The 27433-nt window shown below is 35.6% G+C and overlaps 1 protein-coding gene across 1 annotated transcript in view; it reads left to right on the forward strand.

Annotated features, from left to right (window-relative positions):
- Positions 1 to 27433, forward strand: part of ASXL3 (ASXL transcriptional regulator 3) — a 173034-nt gene that overhangs the window by 11175 nt on the left and 134426 nt on the right. Inside the window, exon 2 of the mRNA XM_055102422.2 lies at positions 18287 to 18369. Coding sequence (XP_054958397.1) covers positions 18287 to 18369 — 83 coding nt within the window. The remainder of the gene's footprint in view (positions 1 to 18286; positions 18370 to 27433) is intronic.

Here is a 27433-nt window from a genome sequence, read left to right on the forward strand (position 1 = left end):
TGATTCTTTTTGCATTTATAATCACTTATTTAAAAGTGAAACTGGTTCATGGTACCCGCTTTGAGTCTAAGTACTGTAGGAAATAGACGGCATTACCTTGAAGGGGTGATTGAAGAAAGGGCACAGTAAAAGAAAAGAACAGGATATAGTGAGAGAAAAAAGGCTTGTTCTGACTTTCAAATCAAGATAACTATTGTCTAGTACATTGATTACAACACAGATTGGAAATGTTTGCAAAGTAAATAATCTCCTTTATATGTGCTAGTAAACTATTCTTAAACTTAGTGTCATAGCCTCCTTTTAAGAGTATAGGAATTTTATATGATGGAATAACCTTAGTATATCAATCATAATAAAATTATTACTAAAGCACAGTAATACCTTTATCACTAATTAATAAAAATAGCAATAAGAACTAATAATGATTGGGTACTTACGTGCTTCATGCTGAACTAAACTTGTTATATGCATTATATTGCTTAATCCTGTGAGTAAACTTAGGAGACATTTTATAATATTATTCACATTTGTCAAATGAAGAAATTGAGATTTAGAGTGTGTATTAGTTGAGTTTCTCCCGGTTACAAGTGAAACAAATTTAACTCAAATTAGTTTAAGGAAAAAGGCTCACATAACTGAGAAATCCAGGAATGAACTTCAGTTCTAGGTGAGGTAGGGACTTAGAGAATGTCGTCAAGGTATTTGCTTTCTATGTTTTTTTTTTTTTTTTTTGCTTTGTCTTTTTCTTGGCTTCATGGTGTAGGCAGGATTCTATTCAGGTATTGGACAAGGTAAGATGGCCACTGGCACAACCTACGTGTGTTGTCCAACCTTAGCCATGACAGCCTAAAGACAATCTCAGTCTCTTTTCTCCTCCCCAGCCCATATCTCTCTCTTATTTTCTAAGTGCCAATGCCAAAGAAGATTTTACTTTATCCTTGCTTGGCTGATATGCCCATTCCTGCACCAACAGCAATTGCCAAGATCAGGTATCACGATTGATTGCTACACAAGGATCATGTAGAGAAGAGGAAAATTACAAAAAAGCACCAATAAAAGGCAGATGGAAAGTATGCTGGAAAAACAAATTATAAATGACATTGCCTTTGCTGTATAGACGGTGAATTAACTTGCTTAGCTAGTAAGTTGTGGAGGACTGTTTCTAGTCTGGGTCTGCCTGACTTTAGACCTTAAGTGTTCTAATGCAGGTACTCTTCATTCATTACTTCTGGTATTATTTTTATAATATTTATTTTACACTAAATATATGTTAAAGCTCAGGCATCCATTACAAAGAACCTAAATATCTCTTTGGTCTGTTTCTACTGAAACCTACTTTCCTGATTTAGAAGCTAGAAGTTACCATGGATGATTTCTGTTCTATTTTCCCCCACAGACTAGTTTCTTTATGGTTATATAGGAATAGTCTATATATAATATTTATAATATAGTTTGACACAATTTAGGATCCAAGTACTATTTAGATCTTAACACACTAGAATATACATTTCTTCGTGAAGCTTCCAGGTACCTTCTGGATGAAAGTAAATATTTTTATTCACTGTCTAAAATGCCCAAGAAGAACCTTTATTGATTATAATCCTTAGATGGTATTAACTTACCGAAGAGAACAAATGTTTCTTCTCCATGGAATGAATCTTCACTCATTTTCTGAATATTGAGATTAGGTCAGCATCAGATAATGATTCCTTATTTCATGTAGGAATTTATGGACATCACAGTCTTATTGCTGCCATTTGCTGTTTATTCATTTGACAACATTTCTCCTTTCCTAGAGCCCAAATGAATCAAATATAGTGTTTCAGAAATTTTTTTTCTCTCCTTCTCCCTCTTTTTTAACGCATTTTACTTAGCTTTGTGGAAATTTATTTCTACTTTTTCAGCTTGGAAAGTGGATGGTTCTGAGAATTGATGTTTTTCATGCTCTGTCCTGGGCAGAGTTGCTACTATTTAAAGAGAATACACATTTAGTCTGGATCCACCAGGATCTTTAGTGAGCGAATGAGAAAAAGAAACATGCTATTGAATATAAACAAAAATATTATCTCCTATTCTCATCCTTTCTCCAATTTTTATTTCTTTGTCATTTTTTGCTAATGCTCTGTTTACAAACCAAGTTCCAGTAACTAAATAGGAATAGATGGACTGTCAGCAGGAAAAAGAAAAATGAATGCATAAATCTAGATATTGCATTTCCTTTCGATCTTCTAATGACACTACTTTTTTTTTTTTCTTTTTTAAACGAAGTCTTTCTCTGTCACCCAGGCTGGAGTGCAGTGGCGCGATCTCGGCTCACTGCAAGCTCTGCCTCCTGGGTTCACACCCTTCTCTTGCCTCAGCCTCCCAAGTAGCTGGGACTACAGGTGCCCACCACCACGCCCAGCTACTTTTTTGTATTTTTAGTAGAGATGGGGTTTCACCATGTTAGCCAGGATGGTCTCGATCTCCTGACCTCGTGATCCGCCTGCCTCAGCCTCCCAAAGTGCTGGGATTACAGGCAACACTACTTTTTTTTTTTTTTGGAATTCACTATTTTCTGAGCTCAACTTCATAGTAGGAAATGAACTCATGAAAGTTAAACACATTTTTCCTTTGGTTAAAATCTTTAGTGGAGAATGAAATCCTTAATTAGGGGAGTCTACCCTCTCCTATCTTTGTATGAAATTTTATCTTTTATCTTCTTGGTGCTAGGTGCTAGTCGTAGGCAGTTCAGATGGGGAAAGCAAATCTAAGCACATGAAAGGTATCATCTAGAGAAATGGGTGATGGGGAAACAAATAATAGGACTTTAATAAAACAGTGTTTGAAGTTTTTTCATGTGTGTTTGTATGTACATGTTTATATTAAATAGAATCTACAAAGAAAAAAGTCTTCTAAGTTATTTAAATAAAAATCTTTCTCTGTCTTTAATACATGAGCAAGTAGATATTACCTCATAAGCATTAGGTTGTTGGACAGTTTTTTCATTTTTCCTCCTTAGGGACATGTGGTGGCATCATACTTCTTTGCTGCCTTGAATTAGGCATAACCGTTTTTGTTTTGTTACCTCTCACTTGCAGCTTTTGAGGGTCACTATTTTATTCACTTTATTTCTTTTCTGGTTGTATTGATCGCAGAAGCCGGTGACAAGATGGAATTTCAGTTAAGTTGGTTCTTGGCTGGAAATGTAGATGTTAGTGAGAAATAAGCATTTGTTTCAATCTGCTGAGATTTTGGGGTTGATTTTTACTGTCGCATATCTCTGCCTATCCTGACAGAGTCAATCTTTGTAAGAAAAACAGGTGTTTTTATTCCAGGCCACCCTTTACTTTTGTTTATGAGGCACTAAAATATATAATTACATGCTTCAGAGATCTGTTAGGAAAACAAGGTTAAGTTCCTTTGTGTTTTTTTCCTTCTCCATTACATTAAATTGATTTGTAAAATCTTCCTTTCCAGTATTTGTATTTTGTTATTTTAAACTTGTAAAACCAGTAAAAAATTTTTCATTACAAGGGAAATCTTTTTGTATTCCGTCTTAAGATAATCTTGTTTATATTTTTGCCTTATAAAATAACTGCCTTTTCTCCCACTTGTCTACTGAGGAGGAAAGTTTTTTAACCAGAGAGAGTAGAACAATCGTTGTAAACAAGGAATTGAATCCCAAGATTGTTGAAAAGATAGAGAAAGGGCACCTGGACATTTTAAATGAGTTCAGGTTCCCAAGTTGAGACAAACTGTGTTTCATTGAAAAGGTATGGCCAGATTTCCACACCACTGAGAAGGGGAAAGCAGACACTGTAACAATACTTCTTTCTTTCTTCGTTTCTTTTCTTTTCTTTCTCCCCCTATGCCCACCTTTTTTTTTTTTTTTTTTTTTTTTTTTTTGGCCTACGGGAGTGCTGGGAGAGAAGTACCCCCACCAGCAGATTATATTTCCCAGCCTGTCTGTCTCAGAGATTCCAGTCTATGTTTCCCATCCATTGAGGGCTCAGTTACCCTCGGGCTGTTTCCCACCAGTTTCCACTCTTCCTTAGATATCCCATGCAGAAACTCCTGGCAGCTCACAGATTCCCCATTGAGCCCAACCCCTTCATGTAGGAAAAGGGGGAAAAATGAAGAAAACGGGTCTTGAAAGCCCGCAGACTTTCATACCACAAGGAATGTGTTGACCACATGCATCTTAAACCAGACGAGCGATGTTTGTCCAGTCCTTCAACTTACTGATATTCAGCCATATCTGTTTCATGCTGTAAATTAAAACCTCAAAACCAGGAGGTTTTTCCCAATCCTTCTCACAAACAGGGATTAAGTTGTAAATACACAGTCGCTTACATATTAAATTGTATTTTGTTTATGGCATAATTTATCTGCAGGAGACATTGATTTTCACAGCAAATTCCTTTATCTTTAAAATTTTCAGCCTATATATGGGTATGCAGCCACTGAAATATTATTATAGGTGAGGCTACCTCTGAATTGCTAAGGTCACAAAACAAAATCTCCCATCTTTTTGTTTTAATTTCCCATAAAATAAAAGATATTTTACATTTATATCCCCTATTACTGGAACACCTACAGATTATCCAGATGTTTGTATTATTATATGTCCTCCATACCTGATGGCAGGCATAGTTATCTTTTAAACCTGAAGGCAGGGGTAATTAACAACACTCTCAAAACTTTTTCTGTAGATAGCTTGCATTGAGAAGACGGATTCCTTGTGGGCTTAAATCCTACTGTCTGCAGTTGACCGAATATAAGAGAACAACATCTGGCCTAATTTATCTTTAGGCAAAATTTAATAATGCTGAATGGCAACCTCTGGGAAAAATCTAAGTAAGACTTGTTGTGAGTCCTAATTTAGGGTTGGCTAAAGGTAACTCTTACTTTGTATTTCTTTTTTCAAAGGGATGGGTATTTTGATCACATGAAAGTTAATAATTTTTCTTCCTTCTGTCATCAAAATGTGATATTACAGTATAATGAGCTCCCAACCTGGTTGTAAGCAGAACTCAGCTTGTAAAATCAGGACTAAGGAAGGCTAGGAAGCAACAGGGACTATCTGATTTCATGCAGAATCTTTTGTTGGCAAAGGCAAGTTTTAATATTCCATTGACTTCTCAAAGAGATCCAACCCCTATTTCATACCAACAAACATTGGCTGATTGAAACCAGTCCTGCTTGCTTATAAATATACCTTAATTCCTCTAGCACATAGTTTAAGAAGCAAGACCAGAAATGAGGAGTAAACTGGGGAGGGTTGGAAAACTGGGGTAATATTAAGGTAGGTAGTACATCAAGAAGCATGTAGAAATATTTGCCCTGAATTCGTTTAGCATAAATCTTTATATATATATATATATATATATATATATATATATATATATATATATATATATAAATGGGGTCTCACTATGTTGACCAGGCTGGTCTCTCATACTCCTGACCTCAAGTGATCCTCCCATCTTGGCCTCCCAAAGTGCTGGGATTACAGGCATGAACCACCATGCCTGGCCTATTTAGCACAAATCTTGATGCAGATATTTTAATTACATCATAATTGAGTATAGTAAATCAGGCTGGGAGTTCTTTGAGTTGGTTTGTAGTATAAACCATTATGGTAAATATTTATGCATGACTCAAATTGGAAACAGGAACACACATTTTGCTTAAGTCTACTGGTCTGTAGAAAGCCTGTGGTCTAAACTCTAAACTCTTAGGATACCTGCTTCATATTTTTAAAATGTTAGTCCTATTTTTGAAGCCTTGGAATCAGGAATTTCTTCACCTATTACTCATCAAAGTTCTAGGTAAATAACTTTTACCGCTAGAATTATGTATAACTTTGCCCGTGGACTCCCATTGTTGTAAAATGTTTATTTTTTTAGATATTACTTCTGGATGGATCAAGTGCATATTTAACAAAGAAATACACCCTGCTTCTCAGAATTTTTGTTTATTAAGAGTTTGCATTGCCAGTGATGAGGTTTTAGAAATTGCTATCTTTCTGTTAATCTAAAGGAAGCAGATAAGTTAGCATCTGACTTAAAAGCATTTATTATATATCCTGTATCTTTTTAAAATATCCTATGAAAGGAATAAACTATAGGCTCAATAATTAGTATAATGAACACATTGGTCATGAAACTTTGGTCATCTAACCAATTTAATGAAAAGGAGAATTTATTGGAAGACTCATAAGTTAGAAGCCATTGCAGCAAAATGGGAGGTTCTAGGTAATACTTGGAAAGTAAGAATGAAAGTAACTAGGACTCTCCCATCCTCTCTCTGCACAGTATGCTTATTTTCTGAGCCTGGCTCACATGCCTACGAACATAGCTTCCAGCAAATCTCAGGCTCTCCTCACATAGTATCATTACCATAAAGTAATCAAGATGTGTTTTCTTGAGTTTTAGGGTTGTACATCCTGGAGAAGATTAATGATTGGCTCTCCCTGTGTCCCCAACTCCAGCCATCCCTCCTTCCCATCCTTAATAGGAAGCTCTTCAGGAATTGCTTCTTCCTGAAGGAATATGACAGGAATATGTCAGCTTCAGGAATGTAACAGCTTCCATTCAAATCAAAATGAGAAAGGGCATTCTTTGGAAGAAGGAAGTAGGGAATAGTAAACTGAGTACATCAATTCTTTCTTGTCAATTCATTGTCTTCTTTTTTTTTTCATTAGGCAAGTATTACACACCTACATGTGCTAGTTACTGGAAATATAGCAGCAAACACATACCAAGATAACAATTCCATAGAATCTGAATTATAAAACCACCACTAGAAACAGGGTAGGCAGCGGTCATTTCTATGTAGAGTAGATTAGCATTTTGAATGAATATGAAAGAAGACATATAGCTTAGTTCCTTCCTTTCATTTTAAATCTATTTCTAAGTAAATTAGATGCTTGCCACCCTCCCTTCCCCCACTGTAGTAAGCCAGAGAGTAAATGTCTCCAGCGATGGTAATGGCAAATTTTATTGTATTTCATTTTAGTGTATGTGTGTGCTTGGTAAATATTTGTTAACTAAATGGATTATTGAGGTGGTGGTGGTGGTGTCCATCTATAGTCAGGAGAAAAGAATTACTATTAACTGTGACAAAATAAACATCATTGTTATTCAACATTTAAGTAGGCAGAATCAAATAATTTCATATAACAAAGTCATTTTATACGATTATCTAAAGATATATTTTACAACTAATTTCTTCTGGCAGATACATCTGGATGCTGTGTCATTTCAGACTAGTTTGTGGGAATAACATTGAATAATTTTTCTGACTCAGATTGAATGATGAGTAATGTTTGCTTTGGAAAAATTTCAGTCTTCCTGTATTTTATTTTCTTCACTATGATTACAGTATAAGGCATGTAACTGTTTCTGTTATTGGTTGAGTATTCATATTTGTTTTGTTTTTGAGCTGACCTTCTTTCTCTCTCTGTTTCATTCATTCATTCATTTACTCATTTTGAGACAGTGTCTGGCTCTGTTACCCAGGCTGGAGTGCAGTGGCATGATCTTGGCTCACTGCAATCTCCACCTCTCAGACTCAAAAGATCCTTCCACCTTAGCCTCCTAAGTAGCTGGGACTAGCACGTGCCACCACGCCTGGCTAATTTTTTTATCTTTTTGTAGAGACCAGGGTTTCACCATGTTGACCAGGCTGATCTCGAACTCCTGAGCTCAAGCGATCTGCCCGCCTTGGCCTCCCAGTGTGCTAGGATTACAGACGTGAGCCACTGCGCCTAGCCTTGAGCTGACTTTTAAATCAGCTGTTAACAACTATATAACTTATATAATACATGCATAAGTCATATAAATTACATAATATGTAGAGTCTCCAGGGTTACAATTATTAACGCTAATATTTTTATATGGCGGGGATGTGGGTGGGACTTTGTGGTGTACATGTATATGTACACCACAGACACTGGAATATATGCATCCTCTCTATGTATTGTTCTTCAACATGTTTATTTTTACTTACCACTTTCTCATGGACATCCTCCCATGTCAGTACATATTTTCTTATTTCTTACCTTATTCTTTCTATTATTTTATGGTATGTATGTACCTTCATTTATTTAACCATCTCCCTCTTAGACTACGTCTCATTATTTTGGAGTCATAATCTCATATAATGCTTCATTGTACATGCAGGATAGGCTGTGGATTTTTGTAAGAAAAATACCTAAAGGTAGATGAAGTTCAGTAAGTGAGACTGCCTACCTTTTACATTTTAATAGTACTGTTAAATTACCCTCCAAGTGAGATTTTACCATTTGATACAAGGCAGTATATTGTGATGGTGAAACACTTGGACAAGGAGGCATGGATTTGAATCCCAGTTCTGCTTCTTACCTGGGAATAACCTGGTATAAGTGAATTAAAAGTGAATTAATGTATTGGTGTCTCAGTTCTCTCATCTACAAAAAAAAAAAAAAAAAAAAAAAAAAAACAACCAAAAAACAAACAAAACAAATCTACCTGAGTGATTGTGAAATTAAATGTCTTAACAGAAGTCAAGTTCTTAGAAAAATGCCTAGCCTATTTTGATTACGAAATGCTTTCTAGCATTATGTATTAGCTGCTCTTATTAACACCAGCATCTTATATGGATTCCCAAGATTTAAAACTTTAGGGTCTTGACTGATTGCTGCTTTTCACGTTATCCTGCAGGGAATGCTGGGTATCCCTGTTGTCTGTTTCCATAAGGACAGGGGTTTAGTATTCATATGTAGGCAAAAATATACACTAAGCACCTTAATTTTCATAATATTGTATTAATCCTACATCTGCAAATATTGTTTTCAGAGTTGTTATATATCTATCTATACTAGTAGTAGTAAAATATAAACCCCAAATTGTTAGAGTATCTAATCTTGATTTAATCATATTAGATCTTGGGAAGATTGTCTACTTTAATTATTTCATCTAATATTCTCATTTATATTTTTGTGTTATGTTTAGATTTTTATGGGAGGTTCTATAACAAAACTTATTATATGTCCCATGTTTGCTTTTACTTAGCCCTCCTTGTAAATATTGTCCATTGCCCCCCAGTGCCTCTGTATAAAAATGTCTATGTGAGACACTTCTCTTAGTTTAGAAATAAGAAAGCGTTTATCTGCTCTGACAAACTCATGTTTCTTTCATTCAGCTAATGAGAGTTAACTAATGTCTGCCTCTACATTTTAACTGCCATAAAATTGGGACAGTGTTCAAGATCAAAGTCACAGCAACTTTATCATCGGGCATGATTTCTCATTTTTGAAGCATTTCACTGGATTAGTCTCTTTTAAACTAGTGCAAGTTTCTTTCAAGGAGATGTGATAAGAAAAGTTACATGAGATAAGTTATCTGGGATAAGAAATGATGACATAGGAACCTCGATGACAAGACACTGTAAGAATCTGCAGGTATGACCAGGAGGTATTGTGGATAACCATGGGAATAATCATGGAGAACAGGAGAGCAGTTGTCCAAAGGCCTGGGTTCAGATCTTCGTTCTCCCACTTTCTAGCTGTGTAACACTGGGCAAATTAAATTAACTCCTTTGTATCTTCATTAATTCATCTGTCATTTATAAAATGAGTGGGACAATAGGCCCTATGTGATAGGGTTGTTAAAAGTATTAAATGAACTCATATGCATGTTAGAATAATGCTTAATGCAGAGTAACTACATTTTAAAAAAGAGAAGAGAAAAATTTTTAATTATAGATTGTTGAGCTTCATCTCAACCTTCAGTACAATACAAGAGTGTATTGTTAAACAGATGACTGTAAGCATATAGAAGCGGAAGATCATATCCCTGGAAGGCATTATGGATTCTCTAATTCATGTCAAACTAAATTAATTTATTTTTGATAGGATTATTAGACTTATACATCAAGAAGATGCATATGTTAGAGCTAAATTTCAGCCAGTCATTTGATATGTCTGTTTATTGTAAAACTCATTCATAAATGATGGACACTTATAAACTGGGTGGTAGTATAATTAAATGAATTTGTAGTGGATTGAACATGTATAGATAGTATATAGATTGAGTAATCAGTATCAGTCTGAAAAGAGATCCCAGTGGCAGCCACAACAGTTTGTTTTCCATTGATTTGTTTAGCTCTGTCATGAATAACTTGGAGGAATAAGTCAAAATCATGCTTGTCAAATAGGTGGCCAATAAAATAAGGGAAACCGAGCAATTGGAAAACAATGGGGATTACAAAAGAACTTTGTAAGCTTGAGAAAATAATATGTAACTAAAAGATAAAATTTACTTGAGATCACAGTGTCCTTTTTTGCAGCAGGTTTTTTTGGGGCATGTAGAAATCCAGTGGAGGAGATTTCTGGGATGAGTTTAGCTGTTACTTTCAATAATCAGCTATTTGGCACTAATAAGATTTCAGAGCCTAAATAACTGGATTAAACAAACACTAGTGCATTAAAACAAAGATATGCTTATGCCTGGCAAGTTTGGAAAACACACCACAGAGCTGTGGGTGCAATTTCAGAAGCAAATATTGAAAGATCTGGAACTTTTAGTTGAGTGACAATGTGAGGTGGCTGCTGAAAAAAAGCACGTCATATTAGGTTAATGTAGTTACTGCAGATAGAAAAAAATGATTTTCCCATATTCTATTTGGATCAAGCTACAGTTAAAATATTTATCAATTTTTAGCTCATTTATTTTAATGAGTGTAATTCTTAAATGTATTTTAAAAGTGACACTGGAAAACTCAAGAATGTTCAGAGAAGGATGATTTGGGTGACTGTGTTTGCAAACTATTTTATATGAAGATTGATGAAGAAACTAAGGATCTATTAGTCTGGAAACAAAGGGAGACTTGGTCTGAATAGTGTTTAAAAATATGTGGCAACGTATTTTGTGTATAACTTATTGAATCCCATAATTGTAAACTTATATAACACAATTGCCTTTTGACCTTACATGATAAAACAGTGTTTGTAATTTAACATTAAATAATTATTGTTATATTCAAAGGCAAAAACTAGGATTACTTGATAGAAATGAAAGGAAAGCATAATGTTTACTTGAAGTACTGAAAAAACTTTTTAATAGTTACTAAGCTCTTAAGAGAATAGACTGCCTGCAAATTTCTGTAGTAGGAAGATTTCTCTGTTTTTTGTTAAGAGAAGTTTTACTTTGTAAAACAAGTTTTACATATCATTATTTAAACAATTATTCTTTTCTTACTTTTTCTTAGAACATTGTGTAAATTCTGAGTGTCTGCCACTTTGTTTTCTTTCTGTGTGAAAAAGGAATGCGAAGTGTTTTAAATGATTAGAAACTTACTGAGATCCAGAAAAGTTGCCAAAATCCTGCAGGAAATTAGAATTCACTTCTCAAGTGCATAGAATTTCATCTGCAAATTCAGGGAATGACCACTTCGTTTGAAACTCCAAAAACCATTTCTTTCAGCTGTGCTCAGGTTTTATGACCCTGGGCAACTGAAGTATGTTGCTATAAAACAGAATTTCCTTCTCATGAATATTCTATGATACCATATATCATAATTGCTTGAAAGTTTCAGTATATGTTGTTGGAAGTAAGTTGTTACTGTTGATATTCTATATTTTTGATTTGTAACAAGCAAAACAAGATAATTGGTCCTTTAGTATGCTCTTCTTCCTAGTCATCTGAACAGTATCTAAAAGCATGCCATGAGGAAACCAGGCACAGTATGGTGCAGGCTTTCCTGTGCCTCATTGGTGGAATACGTTTGGAATTGGTCAGGCAACGAGGGATGAGAATATGTGGCTAGTCTGATTTGTAGTAACTAGTGAAGTTTACTTAGGAAATCTCAGACCACATTTAATTCCTATGATTTTCTGGTAGCGCTCTTCTTTGTATTGAAAAAAATCTGTGTTTCTAGGCTGTGTTCAAAGGGGCCAGCTTTTTTTTTTCAGCCAATAATATTAGCTACTATTTATTAACACTCATTGCTGTAGGCAGTCATTTGGCTCATTGGAATAATAAGTGCTTTATATTCATTATCTCATTTAGTCCTCACAATATTTTTGTGAGTAAGGAAGAGAAGAAATTATGACTCAGAGATTTCTGATGTCTTATCTAACATCAGACATCTAGTGAGTAGGGATTCCTGGTTCATCTGATTCCAGAGCTCACAACCTTCATTATTATTCTATAAAAAGTTCCAAATATAGAATGACTCAAAACATTCCCCCAAATTAACTTGGTCTTTGTTTATTGGAGCCTATTTAGTAGTGCTACAATTTGGAGATATAGATGTGAATGAGGACCAAGGCCCAGGATTACATGAGGTTTACAGTGAGCAGGAAGAATATCATTAAACAAGATAACACTAATTAATGACAATTTTGACAGGTCCTATACCAAGGGAATGTATTGTTTAAACCACTATCTGAGAATTTAAGTAAATATCTGATTGTATATATATATATATATATATATATATATATATATATATATATATAGAGTTTGTTTTGAGACAGGGTGTTGCACTGTCATCCAGGCTGGAGTGCCGTGTTGCAATCACTGCTCACAGCAGCCTCAATTTCCTAGGCTGAAGCAATCCTTCTGCCTCAGCCTACCAAGTAGCTGGGACTATAGGCACACACCACTATGCCTTGCTTATTGTTATTTATTTATTTTTATTTTTTTAGAGACAGGGTCTCACTGTGTTTCCCAGGTTGGTCTCGAACTCCTGGGCTCAAACGATCTGCATACCTGAGCCTCCCAAATTGTTGAGATTACAGGCATGAGCCACCACGTCTGGGCTGATTGTTCTTAAGTGTGAAATTGCTGAACTGGGGTTTGTGAGAGCGATGATACCTTGACTTATGATAATCTAACTAATGCCTGATTATCTGAGGTGGAAGTTTCATCCGGAAACTGTTCCCCCCTGCCATGCTATGGAAAAATTGTCTTCCATGAAACCAGTCCCTGGTGCCAAAAAGGTAGGGGACAGCTATACAATAGCATATAATTTTACCATAAAGTACATTTAAATAGAATAGAAAATTGTTAGTATCATCTTTAACCCTTCATCCAGCAGCCACATATGCTGGGAGTGAAGAACAACCTAATTGAGCTGTGAATACTGGGCATTTGCTGAGGTGCTGTCACTTTTGATGTAATTTATTTTCTCATCTGAAGGCTATCAGTAATCCAAGTTCATGTTTCATCAAAATGACATGGACCTTTGAGGTTTTCAAGAGTAGTAGAAATAAGGAATGTTAAACTCATTAATTCTAAGTCTTTTGTAATAATGGAAAGCCCCCAGAGAGGACTTAGCACATAGGAGTTGTCTAATAAATATTAGCTGCTCTTATTATACTTAAACATTGTCATCAGTATCGTAATGCATACAGGTCCTGTTCATCTAGTCACTAGCCTAATGGCCTTGAGCCAATTCAGCTTTGTACATCTCAGAGAATGTTAATAATACTTCTCTATGCATCTCACTGAGTTGTTTTGAGGATCAAACAAAATAACATATGTTGCGTGAAGCAAATGAAATAAAATATGTTGTATAAAAGTCATCTGTAATTGTAAAGAGGTATATAATGGTTTATTGTTGTTATAACCCCAAAATCGTTTACCTTGGACATGAGGCCCTAAACATCTGAACACTTTAATGAACTGCCAGTATTGATTGAGGGAAGATGACACATTAATGTTAGAAAAAGGGAGAAAGCCTGGTCACTGATACCCACTTAGAATTCCACAAATGTAGACATCTATCATTGAAATGGTACTTAAATTGTAGGGATTATTTTTTATTTTGCCGTCAAATAAGTAAGCTCTCTCAGAAAGTTTTATTTTGGGCCAGAAGGGCGAAAATTTTAACCTTTAAGTGAACACTGGTCTAATGTGTTTATCTTAGAGATACTTAGAATGAGTTTTCTCTTTGAGAGACACCAAGGAATTCTTGAGTAAGCCTTAATATGCTTGAGCCAGTGTTCCTGGGCCAGAAAGGTACTTAAGGACCAAAGCTAACACATAGAAAATTGCATTCTTAACTTGGCCCTAAATGATTTGGCAAATCATCTCTCTTTCCTTTAATTATATTGCAGGTATTACAGGTCCTTTTTTGCATTTTTTTTCTCCCCATACTAGGACGTGTAGTAGTCTAGGGGAGGAAATTTCTGGAATGAGACTATCTTGCCTCAAAACTGTATGAAAGTATATGTCTTTGAGATAGGCCCTGATAGAGTTAGTTAGATAAGAAGGTGGAATGTAATGGTATGTTTGCTAGCTCTGTACATCTGTTTACCTCCTGTGAAAAATAGATCCACCACTAGGAAGGCAGCTAGTTGTGTGTATGCTTTGTGCACCAGCCGTGGAGAGTCCCGTTTGTGGAGAGCAATGTTGAATTTGAAACCTTTCATGGAGTAGAAGTGAAGAAAAAAGAAAGTAGCTGGGAATTGAAACGACTTCAGTACATGAGAGATGCAAGACATCTCAGAGGTTGAGTGAAGTAAGATCACAAATATAGTTTTAACACAAGAGAACAATTTGTTTTACAAAGAAAGAAAGGACATTTTATGTAAAAATTGAGCACTGTTTCAGAATCTGATTTGTGAAGAGACAGTGATATGTGGCCAGTGGTTTGTAATTACAATCTTCCTGGCAGTGCTAGTTCCAATAATTCTAGCTACAGATATTCTTAGCGAAACTCAGCAGTTTTAGGGGACTGTTTTTGAGGAAATGAATTGTAAAGTGCTCAGATTTTCAGCAAAAATTTTTTTGAAATGGACTAAGAAAGATTAATTTTTAGCCAATATAAATAATGTAGGAAAGATAAAGCATACAGTTATTATAAAGGAGAAGCAATTCACAATATTTGTAGAAAACATGATTGTATACTCTGTGCTATTAAAACTATTAACTCAATTAACTATTCATATAGATAATAATTACCCTGATTTAGTGGCTTTTATATGTATTAGCAATAGAACGTGGGACTATTACATGAAAAAAGTATATTCAAAGTTGCAACTGAAAATATAAAATAATAGAAAGCTTATTACAGGTTACAAAATAAATCTTAAGTGGAATGATGTATAAAATTCCTCGGAATTTAATTAGATGTTTCGTTGAATTCCAATCTCAATTTCATCTGGAAAAAATAAAGTGAATAATTAGAAACTTAAGAAGGAGTAATGAGAGCAGTGTCCTGTTCAGAGAGTGAAGTATAATATTACAGCAATTAAAACAGTGTAGTGTTGGCTCAGCAATTGATGGAAAGATCAGTGGAACCTAGTGGGACCCCTGGACAAAGCCCCCCAAGGACAGCGTTATGCAGTTTCTTCTGGAGACTCTTAAAATTCCCAGAAGTGCCGTTAGCCATTAGAGGGAGTAAGTGTGGGGGTCCAAGCTCTCTCATCTCCAGCTCAACATGAACAGCTCTGCATTTGTGTGTTTTATATATTGGGTTCCCACATTTATATTTAGGTTTCACATTTTGAAACGTTTTTATTGCCCTACTACTAACATATGGTAGAGGATGCCTCACTAGCCAATGTGTGGCATATGAAACAAATTATGTTGGGGAAATAAGGCTTACTGTGGGGAGGAGGGGGCAGATGTTAATATTTCACTTTAGCAAAAAATATGAATTCGAGATGAATTAAAAAATAAGTACTTGAAAGACATACTTGTAGGTATTTGCATGCTCTCTGGATAAAAGGAATTTCTAAACATTAAAGAAGTTAATGGAAAAGCCTGATGAATAGTTGCTTGTGTAACAATAAATAAAACAGATCTCCCACCAAAACATCCAAAATGTAAGCAACAAAAAGACCAGGTAGTGCCTTATGGTCAAGAGATTGTTGGGGCAATGGACAGTTAGTCTAAGGTTTGGGTCTGGTAGCTTAAGATGCCTTTGTGCTCTGACTGTGGCTTGCCCCACTCAGTGTATTAGAGTATGGCTGTCTGTGAGTCTGATTCATGTCTCTGCCATGTGTCACATTATTTTGATGGCATCAATGTTTTGTTCTGTGAAGATAATTTCTCCTTATCTTTTGTTCTATTAATGTTTACACAGCTCAATCAATAAAGCTTGTTCATACCCAGGAACCTCTCCTTCTCTCTGTTCTCTGTCTTGCAGGAATTGAGGGTGGCTTCTGGTGTTTTGTGTGGCTTCATCATTTCCTTCCTGCCTCTCATCCACTTCATGATGTAATTCTTGGCACTTTTACTTCCTTTGTAGAGTAGGATGTGATGTCATAGAGAAGGGGACAGGGCTATCCAAATTCTCTCAATTGCTGGGAGGAGCTGCCCAGGTGTGCTGAGGGGCCTGTACTCAGGAAGAGAAACAGGGAATCCTCCACAGTGAGTAACCCCAATTTCCAGTGCGCCCAAATTTCCATTTAAACATTGTCTAGTACACTAGAGTTTCTTCTTTGGCCCTTTCTAGATTTAATCAGTTTGCCTTTAGACATTCCCAGTTCAGCTCAATTTTCCTCCTTTCTCACCCTCCTCCTATCTGTCTCCTCTTTCCCCATCGTATGCCTTTCCCTCCAGTTGCCCTCTTCCTTGCTTGCTTCCTGTGTGTCTGTGTCTATTGACCTCCTGCCCATATCTTTTATGAGAGACCCGTTGCCTTTCATTTGAGGCAGTGCCCACACTATATATAGTCCATGTGAACACAGCATCTCCTTTCAGTAATTCATAATTATGTACTGTTCTACTTACAGTTCTTATTTTAAAACTTCTGTCAGCTTTTTGTTTTCATATCAGCTTCTTCCTCTTTTCCCTGTGCTCTTCTACTCTTTCCTCCTTTACAGCTCTATTATGCAGTTTCCTTATTGCCTTTTTTCCAATATATTTATACTCCTCTTCCCTAAACAACTTTGCCTATGTTTCTGTTTCCCCTTTTCCAGTGTTCAGTTCACCTCTACAATGTCCTCTTCTGCAAGGACCATTTTCCTTCCTTCCCGTTCACATACTCGTTGCCATACCCTTGTTGTAGTGTGGCTCATATTTCTGTATTCTTTTAATAATTTATAACATGAGTAAGGAAGGGGCTGATCAGGATTGGGAAAAAGGAGGAAATTTCCTGGGAACTAGAAAGAGAGAATAGGAAAGTGTCTGAAAGGTTAGGATGGGCAGGCTGTGTGCAACACACTGAAGGACCTTGATGAACAGAGCCTTCACTTGTGAATCAGTTGAAATTTGGTTATTGACAGTATAAGAGATCACAGAGCCATTTTGAACAGATTTGGAAGCCTTTTCAAGTTTACATTTTCAGAATGACCCTGTTAATTCTTAATAATTATGATTCTTCCAATAATCATAGATTAGAACTCTAGTGTCTCTAAGTTACAAGAGGCCATGACTTGAGCATGAAGCTCCTGCATAGCATCTTTAATTAGGTGTCGTCTACCCTTGGAGTAGGTCATTGTGGAGATGTGCGTAACTTGTTTCTTGTACCCAGATGTGGTCCCTGTAGTTCATGTTGGTGCACAATAGGGGCACTGCTGCTTATTGTTTCCACCACATGGGGTTAAGTCCCTGCAAAATAAAGGAACCTGTTTTCCAGGGCTGATGGTCTAAGACCTGTGGAAATAATCAGCTATGTCCCGTGTATTCCACACCCTTTGTTTAAAAGAACCCCTTTCACAAAAGATAAGTAGGGCAGAAGAGGAGAGAAAGAGAATGGGACTGAGTTCATATGACTGAGATAGGCTAAATGGGAAGAGGAAAGGGCTTACTTGAAATTAATTGGAAAAGGCAAAGGAAAGGAAACTGAGCTGAACTGGAAAACACACTGTAATGAGTTACTTGGGTTCCTGTATGCTTCTTTCAACATTTTGGCCATGAATCCAGTGAGGCTGTTTGTGACCAGCACTCCGTTCTCTTCTATTGATAGTATTCAGGCTCCATGTTTCCAAGGACCTGGAATCTTAGGAAACATTTTAACAGCCTGAAAACATGACTTTCACCATAAAATATTAGAAACTTTTTAAATAAAGGAAATTATATACATTTGTTAACTTGTTTTCTTTAGGGTTCACATTCCTTTTTTGGTGTGTATGCCTTTGTGACATGTTTGAAGGATGGCCCCTTTTTGTTGCAGAAATTTCCGATTTAAATGTCCAAAAAAATTACGTTCTTCCTTTGGACACCTGATCTGTATGATGGACTGTTACTCTGATGTAAAAGCCCCTTCCCCTCTAATAAAATAAGCAGAGAATGCATGATTCACATACATTTTCATTTTGTATGCTGCCATGCAATAATCTAGGAATCTTATGTTTATATTTTAGGCACTAGAAAAACACCCCAACTCACCAATGACAGCAAAGCAGATATTGGAAGTCATTCAGAAAGAAGGGTTAAAAGAAACAAGGTCAGTATCCATATTTAAAACATTTTCTGTTTTCATTAAATAATAATTGCCACTCGTTGCTAAGCAATAGGTGTATCTAGATTTTGATATTGTAGTTGATTGTGAATTAACTCCCCACAAATTCTTTTCTAATTGAGAAATCGTTGGATGATTTAAGATTTCCTTGGACTTGCCTGTTACCTTAATACATTACGTTAGATGGATTGATACAGGAGGTACTTTCTTAACAAAGAACAGCACTGTGTGACTTAGCCCCTCATTGAAGTTATTCCTGTTTCTTGTAAGAGGAGATTGTGTTTCTGAAACCAAGTGGTGAAAGAGAAACACCTTTACAGGTTTAATAGGTAGATCCTAGGATATAAAGATGAGCTCACTTTGATAAAATTCAGTGCCAATAAATGTGGTTGAAAATCTAGTCCTCTTATATTTAAGAACTCTACTTGATGCATCCCGTAATAGCTGTTGAGCCTAATATTTATCCTTTTAAAATGTACAGTTTAGTGGGTTATGTTATATTCACAAAGTTCTGCATCATCAACATTATCAAACTTTAGAACATTTTCATCACCCTGAAATGAAACCCTGTACCCATTAGCGGTCACTCTATATCCCAACTACTCTTGCCTCTGGCAACTGCTAGTCCACTTTCTGTCTCTATGGACTTGCTATTCTAGATATTTAATATAAGTGGAATCATCTAATATGTAGCCTTTTGTGAAAGGCTTATTTGACTTAGCATATAATGTTTTCAAGGTTTTCTCATGTTGTAGCATATATCAGGAATTCATTCCTTTTGGTTGCAGGTAATATTTCACTGATGATTCTTTATTCTTGGGTATTAATTTTATGGTTTTGGCTTTAGATAGCAGGTTAGGGCCATATAGATGATACTACTCAAGGAGAAAAAGGTTTACTATAGGATAAAACAACTATGATGTTGTCATATGTGTATGTAATCAGCCATGTTACATAGAATAGATTTGTGTACATGAATTGTCCATCTGTAAGCCATTGAGCGTACAGTAGTTGCAACTTGATGAAATTAAACCTACTTAACTACCTTTTGAATGATTTCATTGATGTGGATATAGAAACTGCTAAGATAAATAAATATCCTTCTGAGGCTGACTTTTTGTGAAAAATAGGTTTCACCTATAACTCCTGTAACTTTAATGTGTGGGTAACATCAGCCTCTAGCTGTTTAAAATGTATTATTTAGCAAGGTAGGTCCATGGACATCTCAATTTACTGGCGTACAGGACACCTATGCTCAAATTTTCATTTTTTATTTTGGAGACTTTTTTTTTTGCCTACTCTGGAGAAATAGCCTAAGATAATATAACCATGCTGTGTTTGTGCTAGTTGTTCCCCCAGAAAGTGGAGGCAGCAGTGGATAGATTAGTTGCTAACAGTACCTAACAACTCTGTTAAAGGAGATCCTATTTTAACCCGGATGTCAGTTTAAGGAGTTAGGGAACAAAATCAGGAAAACAGGAGATTAATTTTCTTCTTGCCACCTGTCAGTAACCCTGGAAATATTTATGACATTTAGAAAGCACTGAAAATATTTGTGCCACAGTCAAAAGAAAAGAGGGGCTAAAAATCTAAGGATGTCTACTGTCTTATGTGGGCTTTGTTGCCAGAGGAATCTGCCAACGTGGACATAAAAAGCACCTCCTAAAAGCAGACATTTGAAATTCATTCATTAAGATATTCTTCTCCACAGGAATGACTCTGCTGTTATCAGTTGTTATGAAGCTAGAGATATAAAAATCCCTGTACCGTGGCTCACAACATTTTAATTACACTTGTTATCATTATATCATTATTTCAATTTTTTCAAAATGCTGGTCCTCCCAGAATGGTATATAAGAGGGCTTTCAGCATGCATAGTTAACAAATACAAACAAATTTTAAAAACCAACTTCTTCAAAGAGTAATTAAAGAACATTGAAATGGGAAACATAACTCCCTAGTCCTCTAAATTGAATCCCTCTCCCCACTTCACCCACTACATCACTATTTTTCCTTCTGTAAGGAAAAAGAGTCCTTTGTTACAAACACTCATGAACCAGTATAGTATTAGTGAAAGTACCTGCACACAATTGCCAGTTTGAATAGGGAAGGGAAAGGCAAAGAAAGAGAACACAGTTAAAGTTTTCTTCTGTAAAATCTGCTCTGCATCAAGTGGCCTCAGACTATGCATTTTGTGCTCCCATTTGTTTTTTTCATTCTATTTCTTTAAATTTCCCCCTTCTTGTCAATGGTAATCCATTACTTGTGGCTCATGCATCTCTGCTCACTGTTCTCTTTCTTTCTAGTTCTAATTTGCTTATTTGAGTCACCTCTAAAATATACATACCTAGCTTTTGAGTAAGTTTAGGACTGTCCTGTATGTATGTATGTTGTTTCAAGGAGCAGATACTGACATTTATTTTGCCTACTTAATGTACTGTTTTGTTACTTTCCAAGTTTTTAAATGTTTTCCAAATATTTAAGGCAGTTGAGTAAATGAAGTGTAACTGTATGTATTTTTCTTAAGTAAAGTTTAGAAATTCCACCTTCATGAAGTCAAACATAAGCTGATTGATTTCTAGGTATTTACTAATGATGTGTTTTAAGAAATGCACATTGGTAATATGCCTGATTAAATACAGGGAAGTGCTTGTGAAGTTACTAATATGGCCATAACCCTCTGGTGATCTCTTCTATGGATGAAAGGTAATGTTTTAATGGTCCTCCCCCAAACAGTCCTCCACTGTACCTAGCATTTCTAGACAGTAGAAAATAAGGTCTTCAGCCATCATCATTCCAATCTGTACTCAAAGCAAGGCCATTTGTTTCAAGTGCTATCGGGGTCCTTCATTCTATGTGTGCCAGGCAGGTCTCCGAGAGCACTTACCTCGCTGTACTGTAATTTTGTCTTTCTATGTCTTCCCTGCCTGTGTGTGAGCTCCTTAAGGGCAGGGTACCTAACACTCCTGGCTCTCGGCAGATACTCAATAAACAGTTTTTTAGTCAATAATCTTCATTCTCAAGACGTTAATTTGCTGGTGCTTAGTAACAACTTCGGCTTGCATTCAGAGTTAGAAGCTTCTTTTTAACATTACATGTTATATTTTTATGATATTTAATAGTAGTTATTTTTAACATCAAAAGAAACTTAACACGTTTGTGGAAATCCCATTAAATATATGTATGCTGATAGTTTCCAGCAGGTTATCTGTGAACAACTAAAGTTATGGTGCTGTTGCTTGTTTTCAAACACTGTGAAAGCCACTGGTTTAAACTTGCAACTTATAATAGAAAAACTACATTATAATTTTGTTAAAACTAATGAGGATATTTGAATGTGTTCGGTATATATGTTACTGTTATTTGACTGAGGTGAAATTTGACATTGTATGCTTTATTTTCCTCTTTACAACTGACACTTTAAATAATATAATTTTCATGTAGACATGATAAAGATAGGACAACTTTTTTACATCATGTTCTGTGTCTCATCTTCATATTATTGATGAAATGTGTAGAGTAGGATTGAATTCTATTTGGAAAAGCCAGAATGAAATAAGTACCTTCCATGTGGGTAAAAAAGAAATATGAATATAATAAATTGGCAGAAGGACGTGGTTTTGTTGAAAAAAATAATAGAATGATTTTTTAAGATCTGGTTTTCTTTCTTATGAAAATATTCTTGGTAATTTTTACTTTCCCTCTGTATAATAGGGTAGAAGATTTTATTAATGTCATTTTCTTCTGGTCCCTCTGTGTGCTTGCTTCACTGATTCTGAGTATTTTTAGGGCTTCTGCCCTTTATGTTTATTGATTGTCAACAGTTGATCAATCAAAGTTATTGGAAGGCTTTTCAGATGATTGGAATCATATAATCAAATGGCCATGCTGCTTCTATAGATGGGATTAAAATGTGAATATTCCAGTCTGCTGCTTTTGTGGATGGATATTTGATATCCCTCTTTGGACTTCTTAGATAAACATCCTCACTTCCTTAGGGAGTTAGGGTGCTGCCATGAATATGTTCTTGTCTGCAGTAAGTGAAAATATTCATTTAGAAGAGAGGAGTACGTCTAGTTACAGTGTTGTTTTGGGTGATTTTGGGGACATCCCAATTCTGATTTTCTGTTTTTGATTTGCTCATTCAGAAGTTATCATTCCTTTACCAAGAGGACTATGGGGTTTTTGATGCCTGAGGATGTGTTTTTTGATGCCATGTCTTACATAATTTTTAAAGTGGTGCTTCCAAAGAAATGTGTGCTCTGTTATAGTAACATATCCAGGGGCTGCAAGGTTATGGAGTAAGGCTTGCATGACTTACATAGTGAGAGCAAAACAACCATTCATCAGTGAGGAATAATTTTTTTATGTGCTGGGCATTATCATTACAAGATACCTGTCATTAATGTAGCATGAACTGTGATTTAGTTTTTATATTATTTGGTAATAGGCAAATAGTTTATAATGAGGGTGAAGTGGTCATAAAATTAAACATATATATATATACACACACACACACACACACACACAAACCACACAAAGCAATTAAGAAAACCTCTGTTGGGTTGAAAGCAAGACAATATTTATGAGGTACATTTTAACAATATTAGAGATGCCATATTTTAGATTTAAAAACTATGTTAAATTTCATCAACTGTTTACAGAGAAGCAGACTATAAATATATATTCCAGTAGGGACATTTTAAAAAGTTTTATAAACAGTATCTATTGTGTTTAGCGTTCCTCAGAATAATGGACATATTTTAGATTTCATGATGTAGAACATGCATTGACATCCCAGATTTTGTCATTATTCTAGTATCAATGAGAATTCTTTATTCCACTGATAACTCTGGAATTTATTTTTACCTCATTTTGTTTAAGACTTTTTATGTTTTCTGTTTTGCAGTCTCTGTTATGATATGCTGAAATTAGAATCTCCACTTTGTACTGTGGTTTATTAAATATGTTGCATTTCTTTAGGGGGATAACATGTCAGAAATTCTATTACCATGTATAGTGACAAACAATAAAATTTCTTGGCATTGCTCTTGGTGAGATTTACGTTGCTAATTAGTGCTTTAGGAGATGATTCTTTCTTGCCGCTGCAATGTTTTGCCTAGAGATAAGAAATAAACGCAAGTAATTTCTACTGCAAAATCAATTCTTATCTGCAGACTCCATGTTGGCGCCCTTCCTTTAATACTGAAATGGTGGTCTAGTTTGTTTGTGTTGGGCATTTTAGAATTACAATGTTAGCTCACAGTGTCATCCCTGCCATTTGTTAACATCTAATTCTCTCATTGTGTAAATGGTGTGCACAGTCAGCTACTTAGAGAGGGATGTATGAGACAATGGTGTTATTAAACAGAAACATAGGGCAATTTGCATATATTTGTGTGTGTACATGTGTACAAGCAAGCTTCGAGAATAATCTAGTTCTTAGTTGACATAAAATTTTACTTGTCATCATTACTTAGATTAGAAATCTCAATCAGTGCCATTCTTAACTCCCTTCTCCTATATCATCATGGCCAGATGGTTCTGGGTAGTGTTAGTTTTATCTTCCTAAACACGTCTTTCTTTCTGTGTACCGTACTTTTTGCAATTCTTCAGATACTTATTTCTTACCTTACCTGGATTATTGCATTATCTTCTTATCTGGTTATCTTATCCCAAGTCTTCCTTCCCCCTTTACAAATCTATTTTTTTCCTCAAAACTGACTGCAGTTTATAGTAGCATTTCTTAATAAGGAATCCATAATCCAGGCATATGTTGAAGATATTGCAGATTTGATTCCAGACCATCCCAATAAGGAGAATATTGCAAAAAAGGGAGTCACACAAATTGTTTGGTTTCCCAGTGCATATAAAAGTTGTATTTGTATACTGTAGTCTGTTGGGTGTGCAGTAGCATTATGTCTGTAAAACACTGTACATACCTTAATTAAAAAAATACTTTATGCTGGACGTGGTGACTCATGCCTATAATCCCAACACTTTGGGAGGCCAAGGAAAGAGGATTACTTGAGCCCAGGAGTTTAAGACCAGCCTGGACAGTAACAGAAACAGACCCTGTTTCTATAAAAAATAAAATATTAGCCAGACTTGGTGGTACATGCCTATAGTTCCAGATATTAATTAGGGAGGCTGAAGCAGGAGGATCACTTGAGCCGATCTGGTCAAGGCTGTAGTGAGCTGAGATGGTGCCGCTCCACTCCAACTTGGGTGACTGAGTGAGACCCTGTCTGAAAACCAATGATAACAATAATCTGAACCTTCAGCAAGTCATAATCACTTTGCTGGTAGAGAGAGTCTTGTCTTGATGTTGATGGCTGCTGACTGATCAGGATAGTGGTTGCTGAAGGATGGAATGGCTGTGGCAATTGCTTAAAGTAAGACAACAATGAAGTGTTCTGTATTGATTGACACTTCCTTTGTTGAAAGATTTTTGTGGCATGCAATGCTATTCGATAACATTTTACCCATAGTAGAACTTAGTTTAACTGGAGTCAGCCCTCCCAAACCATGCTGTTGCTTTTTATCAACTAAGTTAATGTAATATTCTAAATCATTTATTTGTATTTCAACAATGTTCACAGTATCTTCACCAGAAGAGGATTTTATCTCAAGAAACTACCTTCATTACATATCTATAAGAAGCACCTCCTGACCTGTGAAAGTTTTATCATGAGATTGAAACAGTTCAGTCACAACTTTGGGCTCCACTTCGAATTCTAGTTCTCTTGCTGTTTCTACCACATCTGCAGTTAGTTCCTCCACTGAAGTGTTGAAGTGGATCAGAATCCACTTCTTCCATACTCTTGTTAATGTTGCTATTGTGACCAACTCTTGTGAATCATGAATGTTCTCAACGGCATCTAGAAGGGTGAACTCTTCTCTGAAGATTTTCAATTCACTTTCCTCAGATCCATAAGAGGAATTGCTATCTATGGCTTTTACAGCCTTAGGAAATATATTTCTTAAATAAGAAGACTTGAAAATAAAAATTATTCCTTGATTTATGGACTGCAGAATAGATGTTATATTAGCATGTATGAAAGCAACATTAGTCTCTTTGTACATCTCCCTCATCTCTTGGGTGACTAGATGCATTGTCAGTGAACAGTAGTATTTTGAAAGGAATCTTTTTTTTTTTTTTTTCCTGAGCAGTACGTCTTAACAGCTTAAAATATTCAGTAAACCATGTTGCAAACAGATGTGGTGTCATGCATGCTTTGTTTTTCCATTTATAGAGTACAGGTGTAGCAGATATAACATAATGTTTAAGTGCTCTGGGATTTCCGAAATGCTAAATGATGAACTTCAACTTAAAGTCATCAGCTACATTAGCCCCAAACGGGAGAGTGAACCTGTTTTTTGAAGCATTGAAAGCAAACCTTGACTTCACCTCTCTACCTATGAAAGTCCTAGATGGCATTTTCTTTCAATAGAAGGCTGTTTTGTCTACATAGAAAATCTATTTCATATAGCCACGTTTGTCAATGATTTTAGCGAGATATTTTGGATAACTTGCTGGGGCTTCTACATTAGTAATTGCTGCTTCACTTTGCACTTTTATGTTATGGAGATGGCTTCTTTCCTTAAGCCTCATGAACCAAACTTTGCTAGCTTCTAACTTTTCTTCTGTGGCTTTCTTACCTCTCCTAGCCTTCATAGAATTTTGACCAAGTTTACCATTTTATATGGGCACTGTTCATGACACCCCAAACAATTACAGTAGTAACACCAGAAATAACTGATTACAGAACACCATAACAAATATAATAATAATGACAAAGTTTCAAATATTGTGAATTACCAAACTACGACACAGACAGGGAATGAGCACATGCTGTTGGAAAAATGGCACCAATAGACTCGCTTGATGCAGGGTTGCCTCAAACTTGCAATTTGTAAAAAACGCAATATCTGCGAAGCATAATAAAGTGAAACACACAAAACATGGAGTATCCCTAAATTCCAGAGACTGTATCACACATATTAATCACTTAATGTGATTAATCAAAAGCTACAGTCTTTTGTATGTTTGATGATTGTTTGATTAAATTGAATATGGTGCTTTTTCTAGTTAGATGGTATCTGGATAAATCTATTATATAATACTCTGATACTATAGGGCTTATATATGAATGATAAAGCCTACATTACACCTTACATTTAGATAAAATTTTGAATTTCTAATCTGGCCGTTTTTATATACATTTGGTTTTACCCAAAATATGTCACTTAAGATGTTTTGGGGCATTGTATGTCTTCTGTACATATTAGTTTTGAGTTAAATGGTATAACATTGATTAAATAAGTCATAGTCTGCACATGAATATCACTAATTGTTTAAAATAACTGTGTAATCTCTAATAAGTTAAGCTTCTTTTAACTTAAACTATTTTTAAATGTAGGGACAAAATTAAGTAGTTCTTGAGGAGGATGATAAGATTAGATATTACTGTGGTAGCATTTTCTGAGTAGAAAATCATTATGTGAAATGTTACCCAGCAAGAGCAGGTTTCAAGTTTTCAGCACAATCCTAATCGACTTGGGCTTGGGTAACTGTAAAGCCTTTATAGTCAAACATCTGATACTGCAGCCATAGTTGAGTATTTGTGGTTCATTGTGAAATGTCCCCTGTTATTTTTTTCATGATATGAAAAGTAGAAGTCGAGCCCCACAAGAAATTCAAGGACTGTTGTGTGTGCCTGTGTGTGTGTGTGTACACGTTCATGCATAGGCACTCACATTTCTGGTAGTTATCACATTGTTGATGTAAGATTGGATTGCTGAATGGGAAGGAAATACTTTTTATACAGAATGCCTCACAGTAATGCAGTAAGTATGGAAGAGGACTCTTAATTACTATTAAATCCTCCCAGACTTAATTGTGATTGTCTTAGTCAGCTTAAGCTGCTGTAGGAAAATACCATAGAGTGGGTGGCTTAAATAACAGAAATTTTTTTCTCACAGTTCTGGAAGACAGAAAGCCCAGATTAAGGCTGGCAGTGTCCGTTTTTGGTAAGGGCTTTCTTCC

This window comes from Pan paniscus, chromosome 17, assembly GCF_029289425.2.
Source record: "Pan paniscus chromosome 17, NHGRI_mPanPan1-v2.0_pri, whole genome shotgun sequence".
NCBI lineage: Eukaryota > Metazoa > Chordata > Mammalia > Primates > Hominidae > Pan > Pan paniscus.